General features: G+C 42.1%; 1 protein-coding gene across 2 annotated transcripts in view; it reads left to right on the top strand.

Moving 5' to 3' along the window:
* The window catches only part of LOC112249724 (calcium-binding protein 7), a 66,323-nt gene extending 42,551 nt beyond the window's left edge, over nucleotides 1-23,772 (top strand). For both annotated transcript variants that reach the window (XM_024419499.2, XM_024419500.2), the window contains 4 exons: nucleotides 19,153-19,296; nucleotides 19,449-19,561; nucleotides 20,337-20,487; nucleotides 20,791-23,772. In XM_024419499.2, coding sequence (XP_024275267.1) covers nucleotides 19,153-19,296; nucleotides 19,449-19,561; nucleotides 20,337-20,487; nucleotides 20,791-20,918 — 536 coding nt within the window. In that variant the 3' untranslated portion in view covers nucleotides 20,919-23,772. The remainder of the gene's footprint in view (nucleotides 1-19,152; nucleotides 19,297-19,448; nucleotides 19,562-20,336; nucleotides 20,488-20,790) is intronic.
* Nucleotides 23,773-24,209: the final 437 nt, after the last annotated feature.

Genomic DNA, 24,209 nt, shown 5'->3' with positions numbered 1-24,209 from the left:
GGGTGCTGTAACCCCGCATTAAAGCGGCAATAGAAGTTGACGAACCCCAGGAAACGTTGTTGCTGCACCCTGGATGTAGGCTGAGACCAATCCATCACTGCGCTCATCTTCCTGGGATCCATCTGTACACTCCCAGCAGAGGTGATGTAACCCAGAATGGAGATGGTGGAGCGATGAAACTCGCACTTCTCCGCCTTCACAAACAACTGATTCTCCAGAAGGCATTGAAGGACCTGCAGGATGTGGAGCCTGTGTTCTTGAGGGGAGCGGGAGAAGACGAGTATGTCATCAATGTAGATGAATAAGAACCAGTTCAACATGTTGCATTCACCAGAGCCTGGGTATCCGGGTGTCAATGCACGGGCGCAGGGTCCTGTCCTTTTTCTCCACGAAGACGAACCCTGTGCCGGCAGAAGAGGAAGAGGGATGGATAAATCCAGCAGCTAGGAAGTCTCCAATGTAGGTATCTATAGCCTTGGTCTCTGGTCCCAACAGAAACGTTGTTTCTCTAAAGGACAAGAAGACACAAAATGACCAAGATTCCCGCAATACAGACAACTCTTGGTGTCAATCCTGTATTGCCATTCTGCTGGCGATGCCCCAGCTCTACCTAGTGGCATAGGCTCAGGAAGCGGTGACTTGGCCATCTTCGGCAGCCCTCAGGGCAGGTCGGGAATCCTCGGGTTCTCTCGGCAACGAGACCATCGGGAGCTTCCGGGATGACTAGGAGACAAGGTGGGATCCCTGGTCGTGCGAGTGAAATCCAAATTCCTTTCCCTCCATCGTTCCCATAATCGCCCATCGATATGTATGGTCAAAGTGATGAGGGAATCGAGCTCCATAGGTACTGCAAGCTCATACTTGTCCTCCTCCGAGACGCTGTGCAGGAACATATCGAACAGTGCCTCTTGATTCCAAGCACTCTCCGCTGCTAACGTGTGGATATCCACCACATAATCAGCAACACTGCGGGAGTCCTTCCGGGCGGCCTCTCGCCCAGAGAACGGGGCATCAAAGACCTCCCACAAACCCCTCCAAACTAGCGCATCTGACTGACTGTTGTTCCCCCACGGCAGTAGCCCAGGTAGGCTATCTTGGTGCGATCCGAGAGGAAGGAGGAGGGCTGAAGCTCGAAGATGAGTGCACACTGAGCTAGGAATGCCCGACAGGTGCACGGCTCTCCATTGAAGCGTCCCGGAGGAGGTAAGCGGGGCTCCTGAGAAGGTGGAGTGACCGAAGAGACGGCGCTGCTAGCAGCTGTGTCGGTGAGTGGGGTTACCACCGTAGTAGGCGGCCTTCCAGACAACCTGTGGAATTTCTCGAGCAAACTGTCCAATGCCCCGTCATAGCATTCAGCCAACATTTGGACCCCATCCACAAGGCCACGAAGCAATTCCTCGTGTATACCGATGGTGGCTCCCTGGGTGAAGATGGCATTGCACAGTCTGCTGGGTCAGTCATTACCATTTTCTACATTGTAGAATAATAGTGAAATTATCTAGCAATAAATGACCATCGTTATGTTTGGAGGAAAAAGGGGGAGGCTTGCAAGCCGAATAACACCATCCCAGCTGTGGAGCACGAGGCAGCAGCATCATGCTGTGGGGGTGCTTTGTTGACGGAGGGACTGGTGCACTTCACAAATAGATTGCGTCATGAGGATTATGTGGATATCTTTATGTGGATATCTTGAAGCAACATCTCAAGACATCAGTCAGGAAGTTAAAGCTTGGTCGCAAATGGGTCTTCCAAATGGACAATGACCCCAAGCATACTTCCAAAGTTGCGGCAAAATGGCTTAAGGACAACGAAGTCAAGGTATTGGAGTGGCCATCATAAAGCCTGACCTCAATTCTATAGAGAATTTGTGGGCAGAACTGAAAAAGCATGTGCGAGCAAGGTGGCCTACAAACCTGACTCCGTTACACCAGCTCTGTCAGGAGGAAATGGACAAAATTCACCCAACTTATTGCGGAAGGCTGCATGAAATGTTTGACCAAAGTTAAACAATTTAAAGGCAATGCTGCCAAATACTAATTGAGTGTATGCAAACATCTGACCCACTGGGAATGTGATAAAATAAAAACAAGCTGAAATAAATCATTCTCTCTACTATTATTCCAACATTTCACATTCTTAAAATAAATGGGTGATCCTAACTGACCTAAAACAGGGAATTTTTACTAGGATTGAATGTCAGGAATTGTGAAACACTGAGTTTAAATGTATTTGGCTAAGGTGTGAACTTCCAACTTCGACTGTATATGCTGAGCACTTGTTGGCTGCTTTTCCTTCACTCTGCAGTCCAACTCATCCCAAACCATCTCAATTGAGTTGAGGTCAGATGATTGTGGATGCCAGGTCATCTGATGCAGCACTCCATCACTCTCCTTGGTCAAATGACCCTTACACAGCCTGGAGGTTTTGGATCATTGTCCTGTTGAAAAACAAAAGGATACCACCCAATCCCTTTGGATCCTCCCCGAGGATGGCCTGGAAACCTCTCCCTTCCATTCCAAAACCCCAGGGAGTCCTGTAGGTACCTCGCTGAGGAGACATTATCCATTATCTCCCCAGAAAGGTCCTCACCTCCTCGTCCGTGACATGCGGATAAAACATGATTCTCTTGATTCTAGCCATCCCGGATCCGGGATCGTGAATACAGCCTCAAGCTCATTACCATAATGCAACGTTAACTATTCATGAAAATCGCAAATGAAATGAAATTAATATGCTAGCTCTCAAGCTTAGTCTTTTGTTAACAACACTGTCATCTCAGATTTTCAAAATATGCTTCTCAACCATAGCAAAACAAGCATTTGTGTAACAGCTAGCGTAGCTAGCGTAGCATTTAGCGTTAGCATCAGCAGGCAACATTTTCACAAAAACAAGAAAAGCATTCAAATAAAATCATTTACCTTTGAAGAACTTCAGATGTTTTCAATGAGGAGACTCTCAGTTAGATAGCAAATGTTCAGTTTTTCCAAAAATATTATTTGTTTAGGACAAATCGCTCTGTTTTGTTCATCACGTTTAGCTACGAAAAAAACCTGTATCCAGGAGTGTAATTATCCCCGCAGCTCATTAGCATAACAAAGTTAACTATTCATGAAAATCGCAAATTAAATTAAATTAATATGCTAGCTCTCAAGCTTAGCCTTTTGTTAACAACACTGTCATCTCAGATTTTCAAAAATGCTTCTCAACCATAGCAAAACAAGCATTTGTGTAACAGCTAGCGTAGCTAGCGTAGCATTTAGCGTTAGCATCAGCAGGCAACATTTTCACAAAAAACAGAAAAGCATTCAAATAAATCATTTACCTTTGAAGAACTTCGGATGTTTTCAATGAGGAGACTCTCAGTTAGATAGCAAATGCTCAGTTTTTCCTGAAAGATTATTTGTTTAGGAGAAATCGCTCCGTTTGGTGCGTCACGTTTGGCTACCAAAAAAACCTGAAAATTCAGTCATCAAAACGCCAAACTTTTTTCCAAATTAACTCCATAATATCGACTGAAACATGGTAAACGTTGTTTAGAATCAATCCTCAAGGTGCTTTTCACATATCTCTTCATGATATATCGTTCGTGAAAGCCTCCTCTCTCCTCTCAATCACTGGATGACTGCGTGCAGCTTGTAGATTTACGCACCAATTTAGACAAAGGACACCGGGCGGACCCCTGGTAAATGTAGTCTCTTATGGCCAATCTTCCAATGATATGCCTACAAATACGTCACAATGCTGCAGACACCTTGGAGAAACGACAGAAAGGGCAGGCTCATTCCTGGTGCATTCACAGCCATATAAGGAGACAATGGAAAACAGAGCCTCAAAAATTCTCCTAATTTCCTGTTTGAAGTTTCATCTTGGTTTCGCCTGTAGCATGAGTTCTGTGGCACTCACAGATAATATCTTTGCAGTTTTGGAAACGTCAGAGTGTTTTCTTTCCAAAGCTGTCAATTATATACATAGTCGAGCATTTTTTCGTGACAGAATATTGCGCTTAAAACGGGCATGTTTTTTTTATCCATAAATTAAAAGAGCGCCCCCTATATCCAAGAAGTTAAATAAAGGCAAGTCAGTTAAGAACAAATTCTTATCTACAATGACGGCTGACACCGGCCAAATACGGACGACGCTGTGCCAATTGTGTGCCGCTCTATGGGACTCCCAATCACAGCCGGTTGCAATACAGCCTGGAATAATTTTTTAAATATGTGTTAAAAAATAAATAAAAACCCTGGAATGAGTAGGCATGCCCAAACCTTTGACCGGTACATGACGTCAGACTTGACTGTCAATCTATCATCAGAAGTCCTGATATCAGAAGACCTGATATCAGATAAACTCTCCGATACATTTAATCTAATTAAACAAATACCAGTCGCACAAAATCAAAAGTGTTATGGGAACCTAAAACAGTTATGCTACTGCAACGTTTTCACATATATAATGTTTACAGAACTTAATACAACAAAGTACTGTTTGGATTTACAGTGTGTTAATAGATGTCTTGTGCTGACAGCTGTGGCATTGATATTAGTAATATACTGTAAACATACACCGAATGTACAAAACTTTAGGAACACCTTCCCAATATTGAGTTGCATCTCCTTTTGCTCTCAGAACTGCCTCAATTCGTCGGGACATGGACTTTACAAGGTGTCGAATGCATTCCATAGGGATGTTGGCCCATGTTAATTCCAATGCTTCCCACAGTTGTTTCAAGTTGGCTGGATGTTCTTTGGGTGGTGGACCACTCTTGATAGACACGGAAAACTGTTAAGCGTGAAAACCTAGCAGCATTGCAGTTCTTGACACACTGAAACCGATGCGCCTGGCACTTACTACCATACCCCATTCAAAGGCACTTAAATATTAAATATTTTGTCTTGCCCATTCACCCTCTGAATGGAACACATACACAATCCATGTCTCGATTGTCTCAAGGCTTAAAATTCTTTGTTTAACCTGTCTCCTTCCCTTCATCTACACTGATTGTAGTGTATTTAACAGGTGACATAAATAAGGGATCATAGTTTTCACCTGGATTCAACTGGTCAGTCTATGTCATGGAAACAGCAGGTGTTGTTTCCATGACATGGAAATGCGTTGTGTACATTTTGATGTGTTATGGAAACCTATTGCATGAATGTTGAGCGTATAAGTGATGAATGTTAGCTCTGTATGTATGTTGTCATGACATCAGATTAATCCACCACACTGGTAAGTATTGAAGACATATCTTAATTAGCCCTATCAGATTACAGTAAAGCATATTATAGATTTTAGTAAATATCGTAGTAAAAGGTTACAGTAAAAAGTCCACTCAACTCTTGAGAATTCTCTTCTGCATAACACATGTAACACTGTTATAACACTGTAATACTTCATGGTCTCATTAGAATGTCAAAATAGTGGCATTTAACCATTGTAACGAGAGCTGTCACAGAAGTCCCTGACTACCAGCTCTGTGTCCATGTACCAGCCACTGAATAGACAGGTGGTGAATTCCAGCCCCCACACCTCTAGCAGCATGCTAGATACAGCAGGCAGGCTGTCCCACTTCAGATTCAAGTCCATGAACCAATCATACTTGTGTGCCGAAGCATGGAAGGACAAAGAGATGCACTCTAATAAATAACAGTCAAGGTTTGAAGGAGAGATGGTGAATGTGACATAACTTGACTAATTGATTCAAATAAATCGGCTAGCACCTGGTCAGTCTGTCATGGAAAGAGTACCTAATATGTTGTACACTCAGTGTATAGACTGTATATATACTGAACAGAATAAAAATGCAACATGTAAAGTGTTGGTCCCATTTTCATGACCTGAAATAAAAGATCCCAGAAATGTTCCGTACTCACAAAAAGTTTATTTCTCGCAAATTCTGTTCACAAATTGGTTTACATCCCTGTTAGTGAGCATTTTTCCACTCAGTGTATATCGTCTTAAGTTGTATGTAACCAGGACAAAGAGCATATTTCTCTACGCAAGCCTGGACAAACACTGGATCATATATTTATTTTGATACAGGTAAAAAACAATGGCATTTTTAATCTACGGCAAAGTTTATTTGTAACGTGGTATTCAACCTTTTTAGATGTTTTATTAATCTCTGTCTTTAATCAATCAGTAAGTTAAGCCAATTAAGAGATATAGCACCTTCTAAATGGTTTTGCCACCTTCTCTAAAGGTCTTGCCCCTCCAGAGAGGCAGCATCTGAACTTTTCAATAGAATAGGTGTCTGCTCTGCTGCAGAGCTAACTGTTTAAACAGCTAACACCAGCAAACAGATGGAGCCAGGGACCTCAGGTGGATGTATAAACAATGTGATCGGGATTAGCCGGGCTAGCCATGAGGTGAAAAATGTATCTGGAGGCTTTCAATAACTCAACCCCATACCTGCAATAATACATTGGATAAACGTGAAAAACAGCTGCAGTAAAATGTAATTATACTCCACCCTATAAATTGTTTGTCACATTGTAATCTGTTGTAATCCATGATAGCCAAGTACCCCTGTCCCTGTAGCGGATGGGTTTCCATTTTGTTTGCGCCATAAAAATTTAAAAAAAGATTTCCCAAAGCCTTGGCAACATCTTATGTACACAATACCAACACATTGTCATCATTCATCCTCACATTTTGTTTTTGTTTTCCTCACACAAAATATTTGTCAAAAGCAGTCAGGGTTTTTTTTTGTCCAGACTTGCCAATACATCCCTATTCTGAAACCCCACTACATCAATGCAACAGCAAATCACTTTCACTACACTGCATATCATTAACAATGAGTTTTAAGAGTGAACACAGAATTACAAAAGCTTGAGCATTTGTAATAGATTAGAAAAAAGTTGCAACTAACATTTCCCTTGTGCATTCAATTCTAGATTTATTCATAGTCAAATCGGGTTTTGTATCTTTTCAATTCCCACTTGCAAATGTTATCTATGATGTAATCACACAGAGCTATATTTCATTTACCAGCTTACACTGATTTAACACAAATATAATATTATACATGATTATTTTAAATATGTGCTGTTGAATCTCCTGTGAAAGAAAGAGTAGCAACCAGAGAAGATTTATCCTACAGTAGATCTAGCTATCATCTACTGTATCTACAGAGATATATACCCTAAACTACATATTTTATGATCAGTCATTTCACATTATCACTTGACAAGTGTCATTTTTTACGTGACTGGACGATGATCTACAACACATATGAGTGATGGGATTCAGTCCCTAATAAGGAAATGGGCTTTGAAGCTTGTTCCAGATGTGGGGGAAGTATTTTAAAGCTGGACCTGCTCAGTATGCTTTAGATTTGTTTAAAGTAGAATGGAAAAGCAAACATTTCCTCCCAAGTCGGCTCCCAAGTGGCACAGCGGTCTAGGGCACTGCATCTCAGTGCTAGAGGCATCATTTTATTTTATTTATTTCACCTTTATTTAACCAGGTAGGCAGGTTGAGAACAAATTCTCATTTACAATTGAGACCTGGCCAAGATAAAGCAAAGCAGTTCGACACATACAACGACACAGAGTTACACATGGAGTAAAACAAACATACAGTCAATAATACAGTGTAAACAAGTCTATATACGACGTGAGCAAATGAGGTGAGATAAGGGAGGTAAAGGCAAAAAAAAGGCCATGGTGGCAAAGTAAATACAATATAGCAAGTAAAACACTGGAAAGGTAGATTTGCAGTGGAAGAATGTGCAGAGTAGAAATAAAAATAATGGGGTGCAAAGGAGCAAAATAAATAAATAAAATACAGTAGGGAAAGAGGTAGTTGATTGGGCTAAATTATAGGTGGGCTATGTACAGGTGCAGTAATCTGTGAGCTGCTCTGACAGTTGGTGCTTAAAGCTAGTGAGGGAGATAAGTGTTTCCAGTTTCAGAGATTTTTGTAGTTCGTTCCAGTCATTGGCAGCAGAGAACTGGAAGGAGAGGCGGCCAAAGAAAAAATTGGTTTTGGGGGTGACTAGAGAGATATTGTCACACCCTGACCATAGTTTACTTTTTATATTTCTATGTTTTGGTTGGTCAGGGTGTGAGCTGAGTGGGCATTCTATGTTTCATGTCTAGTTTGTCTATTTCTATGTCTGGCCTGATATGGTTCTCAATCAGAGGCAGGTCTCTGATTGGGAACCATATTTAGGTAGCCTGGGTTTCACTGTGTGTTAGTGGATGATTGTCCTTAGTGTCGTTGTTCCTGTCTCTGTGTTTTCACCAGATAGGGCTGTTTTCGTTACGTTTCCACGTTTGTTGTTTTTTTTGTAGTTTTTTGTATTGATTCGTGTTTTACGTTTGTTGATTAAACATGGATCGCAATCTACACGCCGCATTTTGGTCCGACTCTCCTTCACCAAAAGAGAACCGTTACAGATATACCTGCTGGAGCGCGTGCTACAGGTGGGAGATGCTATGGTGACCAGCGAGCTGAGATAAGGGGGGACTTTACCTAGCAGGGTCTTGTAGATGACATGGAGCCAGTGGGTTTGGCGACGAGTATGAAGCGAGGGCCAGCCAACGAGAGCGTACAGGTCGCAATGGTGGGTAGTATATGGGGCTTTGGTGACAAAATGGATTGCACTGTGATAGACTGCATCCAATTTGTTGAGTAGGGTATTGGAGGCTATTTTGTAAATGACATCGCCGAAGTCGAGGATTGGTAGGATGGTCAGTTTTACAAGGGTATGTTTGGCAGCATGAGGAAAGGATGCTTTGTTGCAAAATAGGAAGCCAATTCTAGATTTAACTTTGGATTGGAGATGTTTGATATGGGTCTGGAAGGAGAGTTTACAGTCTAACCAGACACCTAAGTATTTGTAGTTGTCCACGTATTCTAAGTCAGAGCCGTCCAGAGTAGTGATGTTGGACAGGCGGGCAGGTGCAGGTAGCGATCGGTTGAAGAGCATGCATTTAGTTTTACTTGCATTTAAGAGCAATTGGAGGCCACGGAAGGAGAGTTGTATGACATTGAAGCTTGCCTGGAGGGTTGTTAACACAGTGTCCAAAAAAGGGCCAGAAGTATACAGAATGGTGTCGTCTGCGTAGAGGTGGATCAGAGACTCACCAGCAGCAAGAGCGACATCATTGATGTATACAGAGAAGAGAGTTGGTCCGAGAATTGAACCCTGTGGCACCCCCATAGAGACTGCCAGAGGTACGGACAGCAGACCCTCCGATTTGACACACTGAACTCCATCAGAGAAGTAGTTGGTGAACCAGGCGAGGCAATCATTTGAGAAACCAAGGCTGTCGAGTCTGCCAATGAGGATGTGGTGATTGACAGAGTCAAAAGCCTTGGCCAGATGGTTAGGAAAGCATGTTTAGGAAAGCATTAAAAAAAAATATCCAGGCATCCTCTACTGACGGGATGAGATCAATATCCTTTCAGGATACCCCGGCCAGGTCGATTAGAAAGGCCTGCTCGCTGAAGTGTTTCAGGGAGCGTTTGACAGTGATGAGTGGAGGTCGTTTGACCGCTGACCCATTACGGATGCAGGCAATGAGGCAGTGATCGCTGAGATATTGGTTGAAGACAGCAGAGGTGTATTTAGAGGGCAAGTTGGTTAGGATGATATCTATGAGGGTGCCCGTGTTTAAGGCTTTGGGGAGGTACCTGGTAGGTTCATTGATAATTTGTGTGAGATTGAGGGCATCAAGCTTAGATTGTAGGATGGTTGGGGTGTTAAGCATGTTCCAGTTTAGGTTGCCTAGCAGCACGAGCTCTGAAGATAGATGGGGGGCAATCAGTTCACATATGGTGTCCAGAGCACAGCTGGGGCAGAGGGTGGTCTATAGCAGGCGGCAACGGTGAGAGACTTGTTTTTAGAGAGGTGGATTTTAAAAATAGAAGTTAAAATAGTTTGGGTACAGACCTGGATAGTAGGACAGAACTCTGCAGGCTATCTTTGCAGTAGATTGCAACACCGCCCCCTTTGGCAGTTCTATCTTGTCTGAAAATGTTGTAGTTTGGGATTAAAATTTCAGAATTTTTGGTGGTCTTCCTAAGCCAGGATTCAGACACAGCTAGAACATCCGGGTTGGCAGAGTGTGCTAAAGCAGTGAATAGAACAAACTTAGAGAGGAGGCTTCTAATGTCTAATGTTAACATGCATGAAACCAAGGCTATTATGGTTACAGAAGTCATCAAAAGAGAGCGCCTGGGGAATAGGCGTGGAGCTAGGCACTGCAGGGCCTGGATTCACCTCTACATCGCCAGAGGAACAGAGGAGGAGTAGGATAAGGGTACGGCTAAAAGCAATGAGAATTGGTCGTCCAGAACGTCTGGAACAGAGAGTAAAAGGAGGTTTCTGGGGGCGATAAAATAGCTTCAAGGTATAATGTACAGACAAAGGTATGGTAGGTTGTGAATACAGTGGAGGTAAACCTAGGTATTCAGTGATGAAGAGAGAGATATTGTCTCTAGAAACATCATTGAAACCAGGAGATGTCATCGCATGTGTGGGTGGTGGAACTAATAGGTTGGATAAGGTATAGTGAGCAGGACTAGAGGCTCTACAGTGAAATAAGCCAATAAACACTAACCAGAACAGCAATGGACAAGGCATATTGACATTAAGGAGAGGCATGCTTAGTCGAGTGATCAAAAGGGTCCAGTGAGTAGAGAGGTTGGTTGGGGTCACGGCGATTTAGACAGCTAGCCGGGCCATCGGTAGCAAGCTAGCATAGGATGGAGGTCTGTTATTAGCCACCTCGTGTGTTTCCGTCGGTAGGATTAGTGGGGTTCCGTGTGGTAGAGGGGATGAATCCAAATCACACAACAAAAAAAGCAATAGATATAGTTATAGAGGCCCAAGAAAAAATAATAATAATAAAATAAATAAATTGTCCGATAGGTCTATTCAGATAGCAGCCGATAAGACAGCTAACGGTTAGCGGACCGCAGATGGGCGTTCAGGTAACGTCGCGACGGAGGTGCCAGCCGGATAACGTTGGTAGTCCAGTCGTGAAGGCCCGGTGGGGCTCCACGTTGGCAGTAAAACGGGTCCGGATAGGTGATTGTAGCCCAGGAGTGATTGATGGAACTCTTCAGCTGGCTAGCTCTGGAATAATTTATGTTTGCTCCGGAATCGACGAAAGCCGATAGTCACACGGATAGCAGCTAGCTAGCTGCGAGATCCAGGTATGAATGTCCAGAGTTAGCGGTTGAAATCCAGGGACATGGAGAGAAAAATAGGTACGGTATGTTCCGTTCCGAGCCGTACAAAACTGGCGATAGATTTTCGAGCTAAAGGATAGCTGATGACCACAAACCGTGGTTAGCTGAATACTAACGATTAGCCAGTAAAGAAGCTAACTAGCTTCTGGCTAGCCTCTGGATTAGCTTCTGATTAGCTTCTGGCTAGCTTCTGGTTAGCTTCTATGGAGGATTACAGATTTGAGGTAAATAATACTTTATTTTTATAAATATAAATTGGTGAGGCGGGTTGCAGGAAAGTGTTCTGAAGATGAGTTTATGGAAAATAAAAAATATATATAAAAAGGAATGCGAAAAAAGTTGTAAATATATATATATATATATATATACGGGACACGACAAGATGAGGACAAAAGACGTCTGAACTGCTATGCCATCTTGGAATCGTTTCGTTACGTATCATTACAGACCCTGGTTCAATTCCAGGCTGTATCACAACCGGCTGTGACTGGGAGTCCCATAGGGTGGCACACAACGGCCCAGCATCGTCCGGGTTAGAGTTTGGCCGAGGTAGGCCGTCATTGTAAATAACAATTTGTTCTTAACTGACATGCGTAGTTAAATAAATTAAATAATGTGTCTGTCAGATATTTTTGTCCCGAAGCAACCACTTATATACGGCCTAACTAAAACCATGCATTTTGGACTTATTTGAGGCACTTACCGGTATTTCCAGCATTCCAGCATTATGCACTAGGTTTACTGCAGGTAGAGAATCCTAAGAAACTACACAAGCTGTTTCCAATCAATCAATGTCTTGTTGTGGGTGTTTGGTAGGGGGATCGCCTGTGCCAGGGGAGTAGCTCTGCTAATCTTAATTGCACAAAGCCTATTATTTGGCAGGGAATCCTATTTATAGATCAGTGACTCGACACCTCACTTTTCTCAAGATTATCCTCTTTAACGGACACAGAAGATGTAGCAACAACTGGGTCAATTAGGGGCAGTTAAATGGGAGAATCAATTAAACAAACCACGGACGTATATTGTAGCGATTTTGGGGGTACCCCTGACCGGGACTCAAGACCGGATCCAGCTGCTGTCAAGCCAACCTCTTGAAAGGGCACGGATTAATTACCAGGGCCCGGTTTCCCAAAAGCATATTATGAACTTAGCCTTTGCTACAAAATACAGTGCATTTGGAAAGTATTCAGACCCCTTCACCTTTTTCCACATTGTTCCATGTTTTTCCTAATCAATCTACACACAATACCGCATAATGACAAAGCAAAAAATGTTTTTAAAAGTATTTTTCAACAAAAAAAATCCATAAATACCTTATTTACATATGTATTCAGACACACCCCTGTCTATATAAGGTCGCACAGTTGACAGTGCATATCAGAGAAAAAACAAGAAATGAAGTTGAAGGAGACAGGATTGTGTGGAGGCACAGATCTGGGGGAAGGGTAGCAAAATATTTCTGCAGCATTGAAGGTCCTCAAGCACATAGTGGCCTCCATCATTCTCAAATGGAAGAAGTTTGGAACCACCAAGACTCTTCTTAGAGCTGGCCACCCGGCCAAACTGAGCAATCGGAGGAGAAGGCATCTAAAGGCATCTAAAGGACTCTCAGACCATGAGAACAAGATTCTCTGGTCTGATGAAACCAAGATTGAACTCTTTGGCCTGAATGCCAAGTGTTACGTCTGGAGGAAACCTGGCACCATCCCTACGGTGAAGCATGGTGGTGGCAGCATCATGCTGTGGGGATGTTTTTCAGCATCAGGGACTGGGAGACTAGTCAGAATCGAGGGAACGATGAACAGAGCAAAGTACAGAGAGGTCCTTGATGAAAACCTGCTCCAGAGCGCTCAGGACCTCAGACTGAGACGAAGGTTCACATTCCAACAAGTCAACAACATTAAGCACACAGCCAAAACAACACAGGAGTGGCTTCGGGGCAAGTCTCTGAATGTCCTTGAGATGCCCAGCCAGAGCCCGGACTTGAACCCGATCTAACATCTCTGGAAATACGTTAAAATAGTTGTGCAGCAACGCTCCCCATCCAACCTGACAGAGCTTGAGAGGATCTGCAGAGAAGAATGGGAGAACCTCCCCAAATACAGGTGTGCCAAGCTACCCAAGAAGACTCGAGTCTGTAATCGCTGCCAAAGGTTCTTCAACAAAGTAAATGTTTTTGCTTTGTCATTTTGGGGTATTGTGTGTAGACTGATGAGAAAAAAAGTTTTAATCCATTTTAGAATAAGGCTATAGTGTCACAAAATGTGGAAGAAGTCAATGGGTCTGAATACTTTCTGAATGCACTGTACTTCCATGGTTTCATTGACTCTCCCCTTCAAAGAGCGGCTGAACTCACCAATTCTGCTGATCAAAATGAGATTTGAGTCTTGGGGTTGTGGGTTGATGTGGGTGTGGTTTGTTCGCTTTATCATACCCTGGCAATTACTGTTGTTTGTCCCTCTTGAGTCACGGTAGCAACAACTTAGCCACTACCACTTTCTCAAAATAGTCAGAGTTAATAAAAAAAGAAATAAAGAAATCTGTAACTACTTTTGATGTTTTTGAAAAAGAGGTTAATGTCACGCAATTTCTCAATTAATAAAAGTTGCATAAGAAAGTCAGTGCATTGCAGACAGTATTGAGTCAGCTGCTGCTGGCTGTGCTCAGGACTGATTTCTAAGAATGTCTACAACTTCATCAGGAAGTTGTCAAACTATCGTAAATAAAGCACAAGCTGCTACACGGTGTTTATCAGTGCCCAAGATCACTAGCTAGCTAGCTGTTCCATCTCTGAGTTTGTCAGTTGTGGAAAAAATACCCAATTGTCATTCTTGAGTAAAAGTAAAGCTACCAAAATAGAAAAGGACTCAAGTAAAAGTGAACGTCACCTAGTAATTATTTTTAAGAGTACTTGGTTTTAAATATACTAAATGTAATTGCTAAAATATACAGTATCACAAGTATAATTCCTTATATTAATTTTAAGCAAACCAGACGGCACATTATATATACAGTGGGGAGAACAAGTATTTGATACACTGCCGATTTTGCAGGTTTTCCCACTTACAAAGCATGTAGAGGTCTGTAATTTTTTATCATAGGTACACTTCAACTGTGAGAGACGGAATCTAAAACAAAAAAATCCAGAAAATCACATTGTATGATTTTTAAGTAATTAATTTGCATTTTATTGCATGACATAAGTATTTGATACATCAGAAAAGCAGAACTTAATATTTGGTACAGAAACCTTTGTTTGCAATTACAGAGATCATACATTTCCTGTAGTTCTTGACCAGGTTTGCACACACTGCAGCAGGGAATTGGGCCCACTCCTCCATACAGACCTTCTCCAGATCCTTCAGGTTTCGGGGCTGTCGCTGGGCAATACGGACTGTCAGCTCCCTCCAAAGATGTTCTACTGGGTTCAGGTCTGGAGACTGGCTAGGCCACTCCAGGACCTTGAGATGCTTCTTACGGAGCCACTCCTTAGTTGCCCTGGCTGTGTGTTTCGGGTTGTTGTCATGCTGGAAGACCCAGCCACGACCCATCTTCAATGCTCTTACTGAGGGAAGGAGGTTGTTGGCCAAGATCTCGCGATACATGGCCCCATCCATTCTCCCCTTAATACGGTGCAGTCGTCCTGTCCCCTTTGCAGAAAAGCATCCCCAAAGAATGATGTTTCCACCTCCATGCTTCACGGTTGGGATGGTGTTCTTGGGGTTGTACTCATCCTTCTCCTTCCTCCAAACACGGCGAGTGGAGTTTAGACCAAAAAGCTCTATTTTTGTCCCATCAGACCACATGACCTTCTCCCATTCCTCCTCTGGATCATCCAGATGGTCATTGGCAAACTTCAGACGGGCCTGGACATGCGCTGGCTTGAGCAGGGGGACCTTGCGTGCGCTGCAGGATTTTAATCCATGACGGCGTAGTGTGTTACTAATGGTTTTCTTTAAGACTGTGTTCCCAGCTCTCTTCAGGTCATTGACCAGGTCCTGCCGTGTAGTTCTGGGCTGATCCCTCACCTTCCTCATGATCATTGATGCCCCACGAGGTGAGATCTTGCATGGAGCCCCAGATTGAGAGTGATTGAACTTCTTCCATTTTCTAATAATTGCACCAACAGTTGTTGCCTTCTCACCAAGCTGCTTGCTTTTATCCTGTAGCCCATCCCAACCTTGTACAGGTCTACAATTGTATCCCTGATTACTTTACACAGCTCTCTGGTCTTGGCCATTATGGAGAGGTTTGAGTCTGTTTGATTGAGTGTGTGGACAGGTGTCTTTTATACAGGTAACGAGTTCAAACAGGTGCAGTTAATACAAGAAATTAGTGGAGAACAGGAGGGCTTCTTAAAGAAAAACTAACATGTCTGTGAGAGCCGGAATTCTTACTGGTTGGTAGGTGATCAAATACTTATGACATGCAATAAAATGCTAATTAATTATTTAAAAATCATACAATGTGATTTTCTGGATTTTTGTTTTAGATTCTGTCTCTCACAGTTGAAGTGTACCTATGATAAAAATTACAGACCTCTACATGCTTTGTAAGTAGGAAAACCTGCAAAATCAGCAGTGTATCAAATACTTGTTCTCCCCACTGTATATATCAGTATTTTTTTTACTGATAACCAAGGGCACACTACAACACAGCATTTACAAATTAAGCATGTGTGTTTAATGAGTCCACTAGATCAGAGGCAGTACGGATGACCAGGGATGCTTTCATGATAAGTGCGTGAATTGGACAATTTTCCTGTCCTGTTAAGCATTCAAAATGTAACGAGTACTTTTGGGTGTCAGGGAAAATGTGTGGAATAAAAAGCGTACTGTTAAGTTCCAAGAAATGTTCCATACCAACAAAAAGCTGATATCTCAATAGTGTGCACAAATTTGTGTACATCCCTGTTAGTGAGCATTTCTTATCCACCTGACAGGTCTGGTACATCAAAAGGTAAACAGCATGATCATTACACAGGTGCACCTTGTGCTGGGGACAGTAAAAGGCCACTGTGCAGTTTTGTCACACAACAAAATGCTACAGATGTCTGCAGTTTTGAGAAAGTTTGCAATTGGCAGGCTGACTGCAGCAAAATCCACAATATCCTCTGTTGCCATAGAATTTAATGTCCATTTCTCTACCATAAGCTGCCTCCATTGTCGTTTTAGAGAATTTGGCAGTACGTCCAACCAGCCTCACAACCGCAGACCATGTGTAACCACGCCAGCCTATGAAGCAGCTGAATAATCTCTGTACAAACCTCCAGAAACTGTATCAGGGAAGCTCATCTGCCTGCTTGTCATCCTCACCAGGGTCTTGACCTGACTGCAGTTCAGCGTCATAACCGACTTCAGTGGACAAATGCTCACCTTCGATGGCCACTGGCATGCTGGAGAAGTGTACTCTTCAGGAATGAATGCTGGTTTCAACTGTACCAGGCAGATGGCAGACAGTGTGTATGGTGTCGTTTGGGCAAGCGGTGGGGTTATGGTATGGGCAGGAATAAGCTACGGACAATGAACACAATTGCATTTTATCAATGTAGGGATACCGTGTCGAGATCCTGCGGCCTATTGTCGTGCCATGCAGCCACCGGCATCCCATCATGTTTCAGCATGATAATGCAGGGCTCAGTGTTGCAAGGATCTGTACACAACTGCTGGAGGCTAAAAATGTCCCAGTTCTTCCATTGCCTGCATACTCACCAGACATGTCACACATTGAGCATGTTCGAGATGCTCTGGATTGACGTGTACGACAGCGTGTTCCAGTTGCCGCCAATATCCAGCAACTTCGCACTGCCATTGAAGAGGAGAGGGACACCATTCCACAGGCCACAATCAACAGCCTGGTCAACTCTATGCAAATGAGATGTATTGCAATGCATGAGGCAAATGGTGGTCACACCAGATACTGACTGGTTTTCTGATCCACATCTCAACATTCTTTTTAAGGTATCTGAATTTCCAGTCGTGAAATCCATGGATTAGGGCTGTAAACTGTAACTCATTAAAATCTTTAAAATGGTTGCCTGTTGCGTTTCTATGTTAGTTCCGTGTACATTATTTTCTTTAGGAATGTAGTGAAGTTAAAATTATCAATGAAATATTAATTGTAAAGTACAAAAAACAACTAAAGTAGTACTTTACAGTATTTATACGTAAGTACTCTCCACCACTGTTGTCAATGAAGCTAGCTAGTAGTAGCTCGCAGGCACAATGAACAGACAGGCCATATTAGCTAAATCAGCTTTCAAGTTACTGGAGAGTGGCGATGTGTGTGTTTTGGTGATGTTTCGCATTTACAGCTTTCTCACTATCTCTTACCAGAGTGTGCATCTGTTACGCAGTGTTTTATATGGAATCATATCACAAAACAAGTTGTGGAGGGACACAAAATGCTCTGTGTCAGTTTTGAATTATTTTGGAATATTGACAAGTGGCAGTGTAGATGCAAGCGTGCATCGTCTCAATTGTCAATATGACCAAAACAGTGGCAGACTTGAGGAATCACTGTCAAACACATCAATTGCGTTGTCTTATGTAAACATGTCCGAGGCCCGAGGTGCTGTGTAATGGTTAGGTCTGTCTCACTGTTTGAAGGGTGTTATGATTGGATAGAACTTAATTAGCACAGCTTCATGAAAGGTTTCCCTAGGTGATACAATCCCATGTTAGTGGGTAAGTGACATGATTGTAATCCAAACCCAACCCTCACGTAAGTCGTGAGTTACACAAATCTCACAAAACTTTTTTGAAATATACTGACTTTGGCTCAATCCCAACAGTTTGCAGTTTGAAATGTAACAGTCACATTTCCTTCACATGTTTCCTGCAATTTCTATGGGATTAATGATTAACAATTGGAAGCAATAAAAAAATGAAAACCCCTATTCTGAACTAATATTTATACCAAATGTTTTAAGGTCTATACACAGATCGGCTACAAAGCAACCCATCCATAGGAATACGGGTATTTTTTTATCCTCTACTACACAATAAGCAATAAAAGAGTTACTTCAGCTGCATTGCAAGACAAATATCTTCAATCTCTAACGTTACTTCAATAACGAACTATGACAAGTCGGACTTAGAATCTATTTTTTTGAAGGAGCAAGTCAATTTTACAAAATTGTTAATTCAATTTCCAGTAACATTAAATGCTTTAGCTGAATTCTTTACTTCCACTGGGTTTCACAAGATGATAGCCTTGCTTTCTGGTTTGCTCAGGAGTTCCTAAAACATTAAAAAAGACAAATTACAATTCGTATAACTGTGAACCGCACACATAGAAAGCTAAATGCATAGCTAGCTGGCCAATGTTAGACAGATTTTTTTTTTTTTCAATTAACTTCATGACAAAAAAAAAGCATTATAATTTGTCTCTACAGCTAACATATTCCTGTTAACTGAAAATGTTTTGCAAGATTTGTTATAAAGTTATAATTCCTTCCATTGCTTCAATCCTAGTATTTTTCTCATCCATTACTCTTCAAGCAACTCTCCAGTGTTGGGTTACAGAACATCATTCTCGATTAGCTTTGTTTCGAGGGCCAACTGTAAAGGCACTACGCCTCACTCAAAGTTTAATTGGATACCATTACGACTCCGATGACCAAAATTATCCTACTTACATTTTTTATAAATTTGAGCACTGGAATAAATGTTCGTGGCTAATATCGATGCGAAATAGGCCGTTTACAACCCCAAAAATTGCTGCAACTTACAAGTCGGTTGGAGAGAATCAACTTGAGCAAAGTGATGTGTAGAATCAATAAAAGTACTCTTCCCGGCCAAATAATAGGCCTTGTGCAATTAAGATCCACCCACCAAACACACACGCACAACCATACATTAATTGATTGATTGATTGATTTCTTAGGCGCACAGAATAGGTAGGCTGGTTTCATATACTCCTTTGTATGTGTCTTCTCTGCAGAGATCCGCGAGGCGTTCAAGGTGTTTGACCGTGATGGGAATGGCTTTATTTCCAAGCAGGAGCTAGGCATGGCCATGAGATCCCTGGGATACATGCCCAACGAGGTGGAGCTGGAGGTCATCATACAGAGACTGGACATGGACGGTGAGACACGCACACACACACACCGACGAAAATACTCAGGGCACGCACACAGGCACACACACAGGCACCCACATGGGTATGCATACACGCATTCATGTGTGCTCGCAAACCTACTAGCATAACAGATGTCTTCGCCCCACTGTCATCAACAGGTGATGGTCAGGTGGATTTTGAGGAGTTTGTCACTCTCCTCGGACCCAAGCTGACAGCAGCCGGGATGCCTGACAAGTTCCACGGAACCGACTTTGACTCCGTGTTCTGGAAGGTAAGTAATCATTACCCGCATCTCTCCTGCTGATTAACACTGACAAGCTGAAGCAAAGTCTTCTGGGTGATCAGGATGCTTCGCTATAGCTGTCTTCTATCTATCAAATTATTTATTATTTATCGCGTTTATCTAAGTCTTTGTGACTTGGAACAAAGACAAATGTAATTGCCAGATTTGGTTGGATGGTTAATAGGACAGTGCCATCCCTTTCCTACGCTTGTCTTATTATCAAATGAAGTGAAATCTATGTAGATGTAATCAGGCATTGATTCTGTGACAGTTTCCCAGATAATTACCCTCCCATATTGACAGTAATAGGAGTCACCAAGTATTTAGAGACTGATTCAAATCAAATCAAATTGATTTATACAGCCCTTCATACATCAGCTGATATCTCAAAGTGCTGTACAGAAACCCAGCCTAAAACCCCAAACAGCAAGCAATGCAGGTGTAGAAGCACGGTGGCTAGGAAAAACTCCCTAGAAAGGTCAAAACCTAGGAAGAAACCTAGGCTTTCAGGCTTCCCTTGACAATGTCTATGCCTAAGCAGTGTTTTTGTGTTCAATCTAGAACAAACACACACGTTGTAGTGTGTGTACTGGAAGTGTATGTTCCCAAGTCAAGACAGTCATTCAATATGTCACACGCATCAATGGGCAGTGTTGTGCTGTTCACTCCATTGGGGTGAAAAACATAAAATCATCCTTGAAACAGTATCTCCACCATAGTGACAACAGCTTGTGATTGTCTGTGCGTGTGTGCTTGTGTCCAGACTGACATGCAGAAGCTGACGGTGGAGGAGCTGAAGAGGCTGCTGTACGATACGTTCTGCGACCACCTGACCATGAAGGACATCGAGAACATCATCAAGACCGAGGAGAGCCATATAGAGAACGCAGGGGCCTGCCAGGTGGATATAGACAGTAAGGGATCTTATAGTACACACTTTGTAGTAGACACTTTATAGTTCACTCAGAGCATGCGTCTCAGGTGGATATAGATCATAAGAGACTTCTTGTACACACTATAATACACTGTTGTATAATTGTTTTTTTTTTGAGACAGGAATATAGATTAACTGAGAGGGAGTAACAGGTGAGAGATATGGAAAGTTGACGACGTGGTGGGAAAATGCATAGCCTGGAGGTAGCTGCGTTATATATACAGTAGCTCTTTTCCTCTAAAATACCTTCCTTGTCCTCTTGCCTCCCTTCCCTGTCAAGCAGCTAGTCCAACGCAGCAAGTCAAGCAGACGTGTGTACGCAAGAGCCTGATATGTGCTTTCGCCATTGCTTTCATCATCAGTGTCATGCTTATCGCAGCCAATCAGGTGCTGCGGAGCGGCATGAAGTAGACGGGGACACCTATGGCCTCCTGACCCTCTGAAAGAGACTAATGTAAGACACCTGGACAAATGACTGAGGAAAAACTTCTAAACCACAAACACAACCATGACCAGAACAACAACAATGACAAAAACAACAACAGATGATCAAACCAACATTTAAATAAACTGAAAGGAAAATAATACATGGCTCTCATCCAATTGACTTCATGGGCATATTTCCCAACTTGCTCCTTAAACTCCTTTCTAAATGGAACCCATTGAGCCACTACTATGTGGGCCTGGAGGATGACCATCATCTGTGCATGAAGTGCATGGATTTAACCAGTCGTCTCTTGAAACATTTGTAGAAGTTATAATAAGTGTATATCCATAGAACTGTGTAACAAACATAGGTGTGTTTTAAATCACGTATGGCCAACTGTGACTTTCACTTTTGTTAATGGGGTTGGGGTCGGAGGTCAAGGTGTCAGGTTAAGGACCAAAGTTCAGTGGTCAGGGGAGGGAATGGAGAATTTGTTTTCTGTACTGTTTACCAAATAATATTTAATGATAGGAATACTTCACAGTTCTGCATGAACATAAGGGCTGTTTAGTAGACTACATGCTCGTATTGTAAAAGTAGTTTGTTGGGGAACTGTTCTTATCGACGTACTGTGGACTATTAACTTCACTGAGCACCCCATGACGATCATCATAGTATATCTTACTGCCAATGAAAAACAGCTCAGACGTGATGGATTGTATTAGCATATCACTGAGAAATCCTAAAGTATGTTATTGATATTTGTTATATGTGCATAGCCTAGTGCAGGTAGCTAAGTGGTTAGAGCTTTTTGCCAGTAACCGAACGGTTGCTGGATCAAATCCCCGAGCCGACAACATACAAATCTGTCATTCTGCCCCTGAACAAGGCAGTTAACCCTTCTGTTCTCCGGTAGGCTGTCATTGTAAATAAGAATTTGCTCTTAACACATTTGTTTTTATTAACATACAAAGAAGAGGGTTGTTAGCTCTGTATAAGATGAATGATGGAATATATTTTGTGCTCCTTGGTCAGTCCTATTTACATGGCTATATTGAGCAATAAATCATGAGTATATATATATCACATGTGATATCACCGGCCAGACATGATCTATATAGTCCTTTAGGCTCATCTATAGGGCAGCCCTGCATTGGTGAATCAAAGCAGGAGCAATTACCTTCAATCTGATTCTGTCCCATGTTAGGTTCTTGTTGTCCTTGGGATGCAAAGCCCGGACGTCTATGAGATAAAAGAAACAAACAAAAATTACTCATCTTTAAAGGACCTAAACAGTTATTCTGAAACTACCAGGAAGTTTAACAAGACAGGCTAAGTGGGTGGGGAGCTTATATTCATGAGCTCACCTTGACTGACAGCTTTTTGAAAGCTCTATGTCAAGCAACTTGGATGTTTTGAGAAGTGTTGCAGTAAAATCATCTCAAGCACATTTGGTGATACACAAAGCAACTCAAACAACGTTAAAATTGCATCAATTCAATATATATATTTTTTATACATCTCCTGTTTGGAATGTCTCCTTGTGATGAGGTTTACAGCAGCACTGACGATTTGTTGGCTTTTGTTCCATGCTGGCTGAATACCTAGCTAACCAGAAATGAACACCAGACACGGATGAATGGGGTAACATATACAGTAAGTAGCTTTGCCATAGATGAAGAGGGTAAACTTTTAATTATATTTACTATCACCCTACAGTCAAAATTTAGCACCAGTAGAGTAGCTATCTAGCTATGTGCACCACGCCTCTCTGAAAACACATATTTTTTATTGGTTACAGGGCAGAACGTATTTAGGTAAGATAACATCATGTTACAATTGGTGTAATAAAATGAGAGTTAAAGGGATGTCACCTTGATTCCAAGTGTTCCAAGTGTTTAACATGGGGGAGGGGACCAGTAACTTTATGATAAAACTATGTCAATGTAGAAGCAACAGTCATTTTTCATGGGCATCATAGTTTGATGACCAAAGTTTCCTTCCGATATTTCATGAAAACTTGATTAAGACTGTTCATGACCATTAAGGCACTACTGAAACATCAGGTTTCTATCCTCTTTCATTCTGGAACTATACCGCAGCTATACTGAACATCACATGGCCTGTGAAGCTCTGCAATAAAGCACTACTCCATGCCTGTGTAACATTTACGCTATCCCAGTGGTCTTTAAAGTGTTCTGCATGTTTGCCAATGTTGCCATTGAATGACGTCCATGAATACTGAGAGAATCTGTATACATATGTAAGATACAAATGTCAACCAAAGCTATGAAAGTAAATCACTGTATGTAGTTAAAGGTCTCTTACAAACCACAAGATCATGAACATTTAATAGCTCATCATTAGGGCCTAGATTCAATCAGTTCCAGCGCTATCTGACAACTGCATAGCAGTTTCATTGTTTTGTTGAGGTGATGTCTAGGTGTGATAGATGCCTTGTTTAGGTGATGTAACTGTGCTGGAGCTATCAAATTGGTGAGCCGCTGCTCTTGTCGTCATTGTCACGTTTGACATTTTACTGCAATGTTAGGCGCTAGCAACAAAAGCATTTCGCTGTACCCACCATAACATCTGCTAAACTGTGTATGCGACCAATAAACTTTGATTTGATACCACACCGTCCTTAAACTCCCACCTGTGTTATAAGTTCAGAACGAGAAAATGTAGCCAAAATAGAAAAAATGACACTCAAATTGAAAATCCTTGAAGTAAACAATGAAGATTTATACAACAAAATATACATTACCGCTCAAAAGTTTGGGGTCATTTAGAAATGTCCTTGCTTTTGAAAGAAAAGCACATTTTTTTGTCCATTAAAATAACATCAAATTGATCAGAAATACAGTGTAGACATTGTTAATGTTGTAAATGACTATTGTAGCTGGAAATGGCAGATTCTTTATGGAATATCTACATAGGCGTGCAGAGGCCCATTATCAGCAACCATCACTACTGTGTTCCAATGGCACGTTGTGTTAACTAATCCAAGTTTATCATAAAAAATAAAAAATTCCCAATGCCCCTGGACACTGCGCTGTGTAGGGTGCTGTCTTTCGGATGGGACGTTAAACGGGTGTCCTGACTCTCTGAGGTCATTAAAGATCCCATGGCACTTATTGTAAGAGTAGGGGTGTTAACCCTGGTGTCCTGGCTAAATTCCCAATCTGGCCCTCAAACCATCACGGTCAGCTAATAATCCCCAGTTTACAATTGGCTCATTCATCCCCCTCCTGTAACTATTCCCCAGGTTGTTG

This window comes from Oncorhynchus tshawytscha, linkage group LG04 (assembly GCF_018296145.1).
Source record: "Oncorhynchus tshawytscha isolate Ot180627B linkage group LG04, Otsh_v2.0, whole genome shotgun sequence".
Classification (NCBI taxonomy): Eukaryota; Metazoa; Chordata; class Actinopteri; order Salmoniformes; family Salmonidae; genus Oncorhynchus; species Oncorhynchus tshawytscha.
This window is presented reverse-complemented; position numbering and strand designations above follow the sequence as displayed.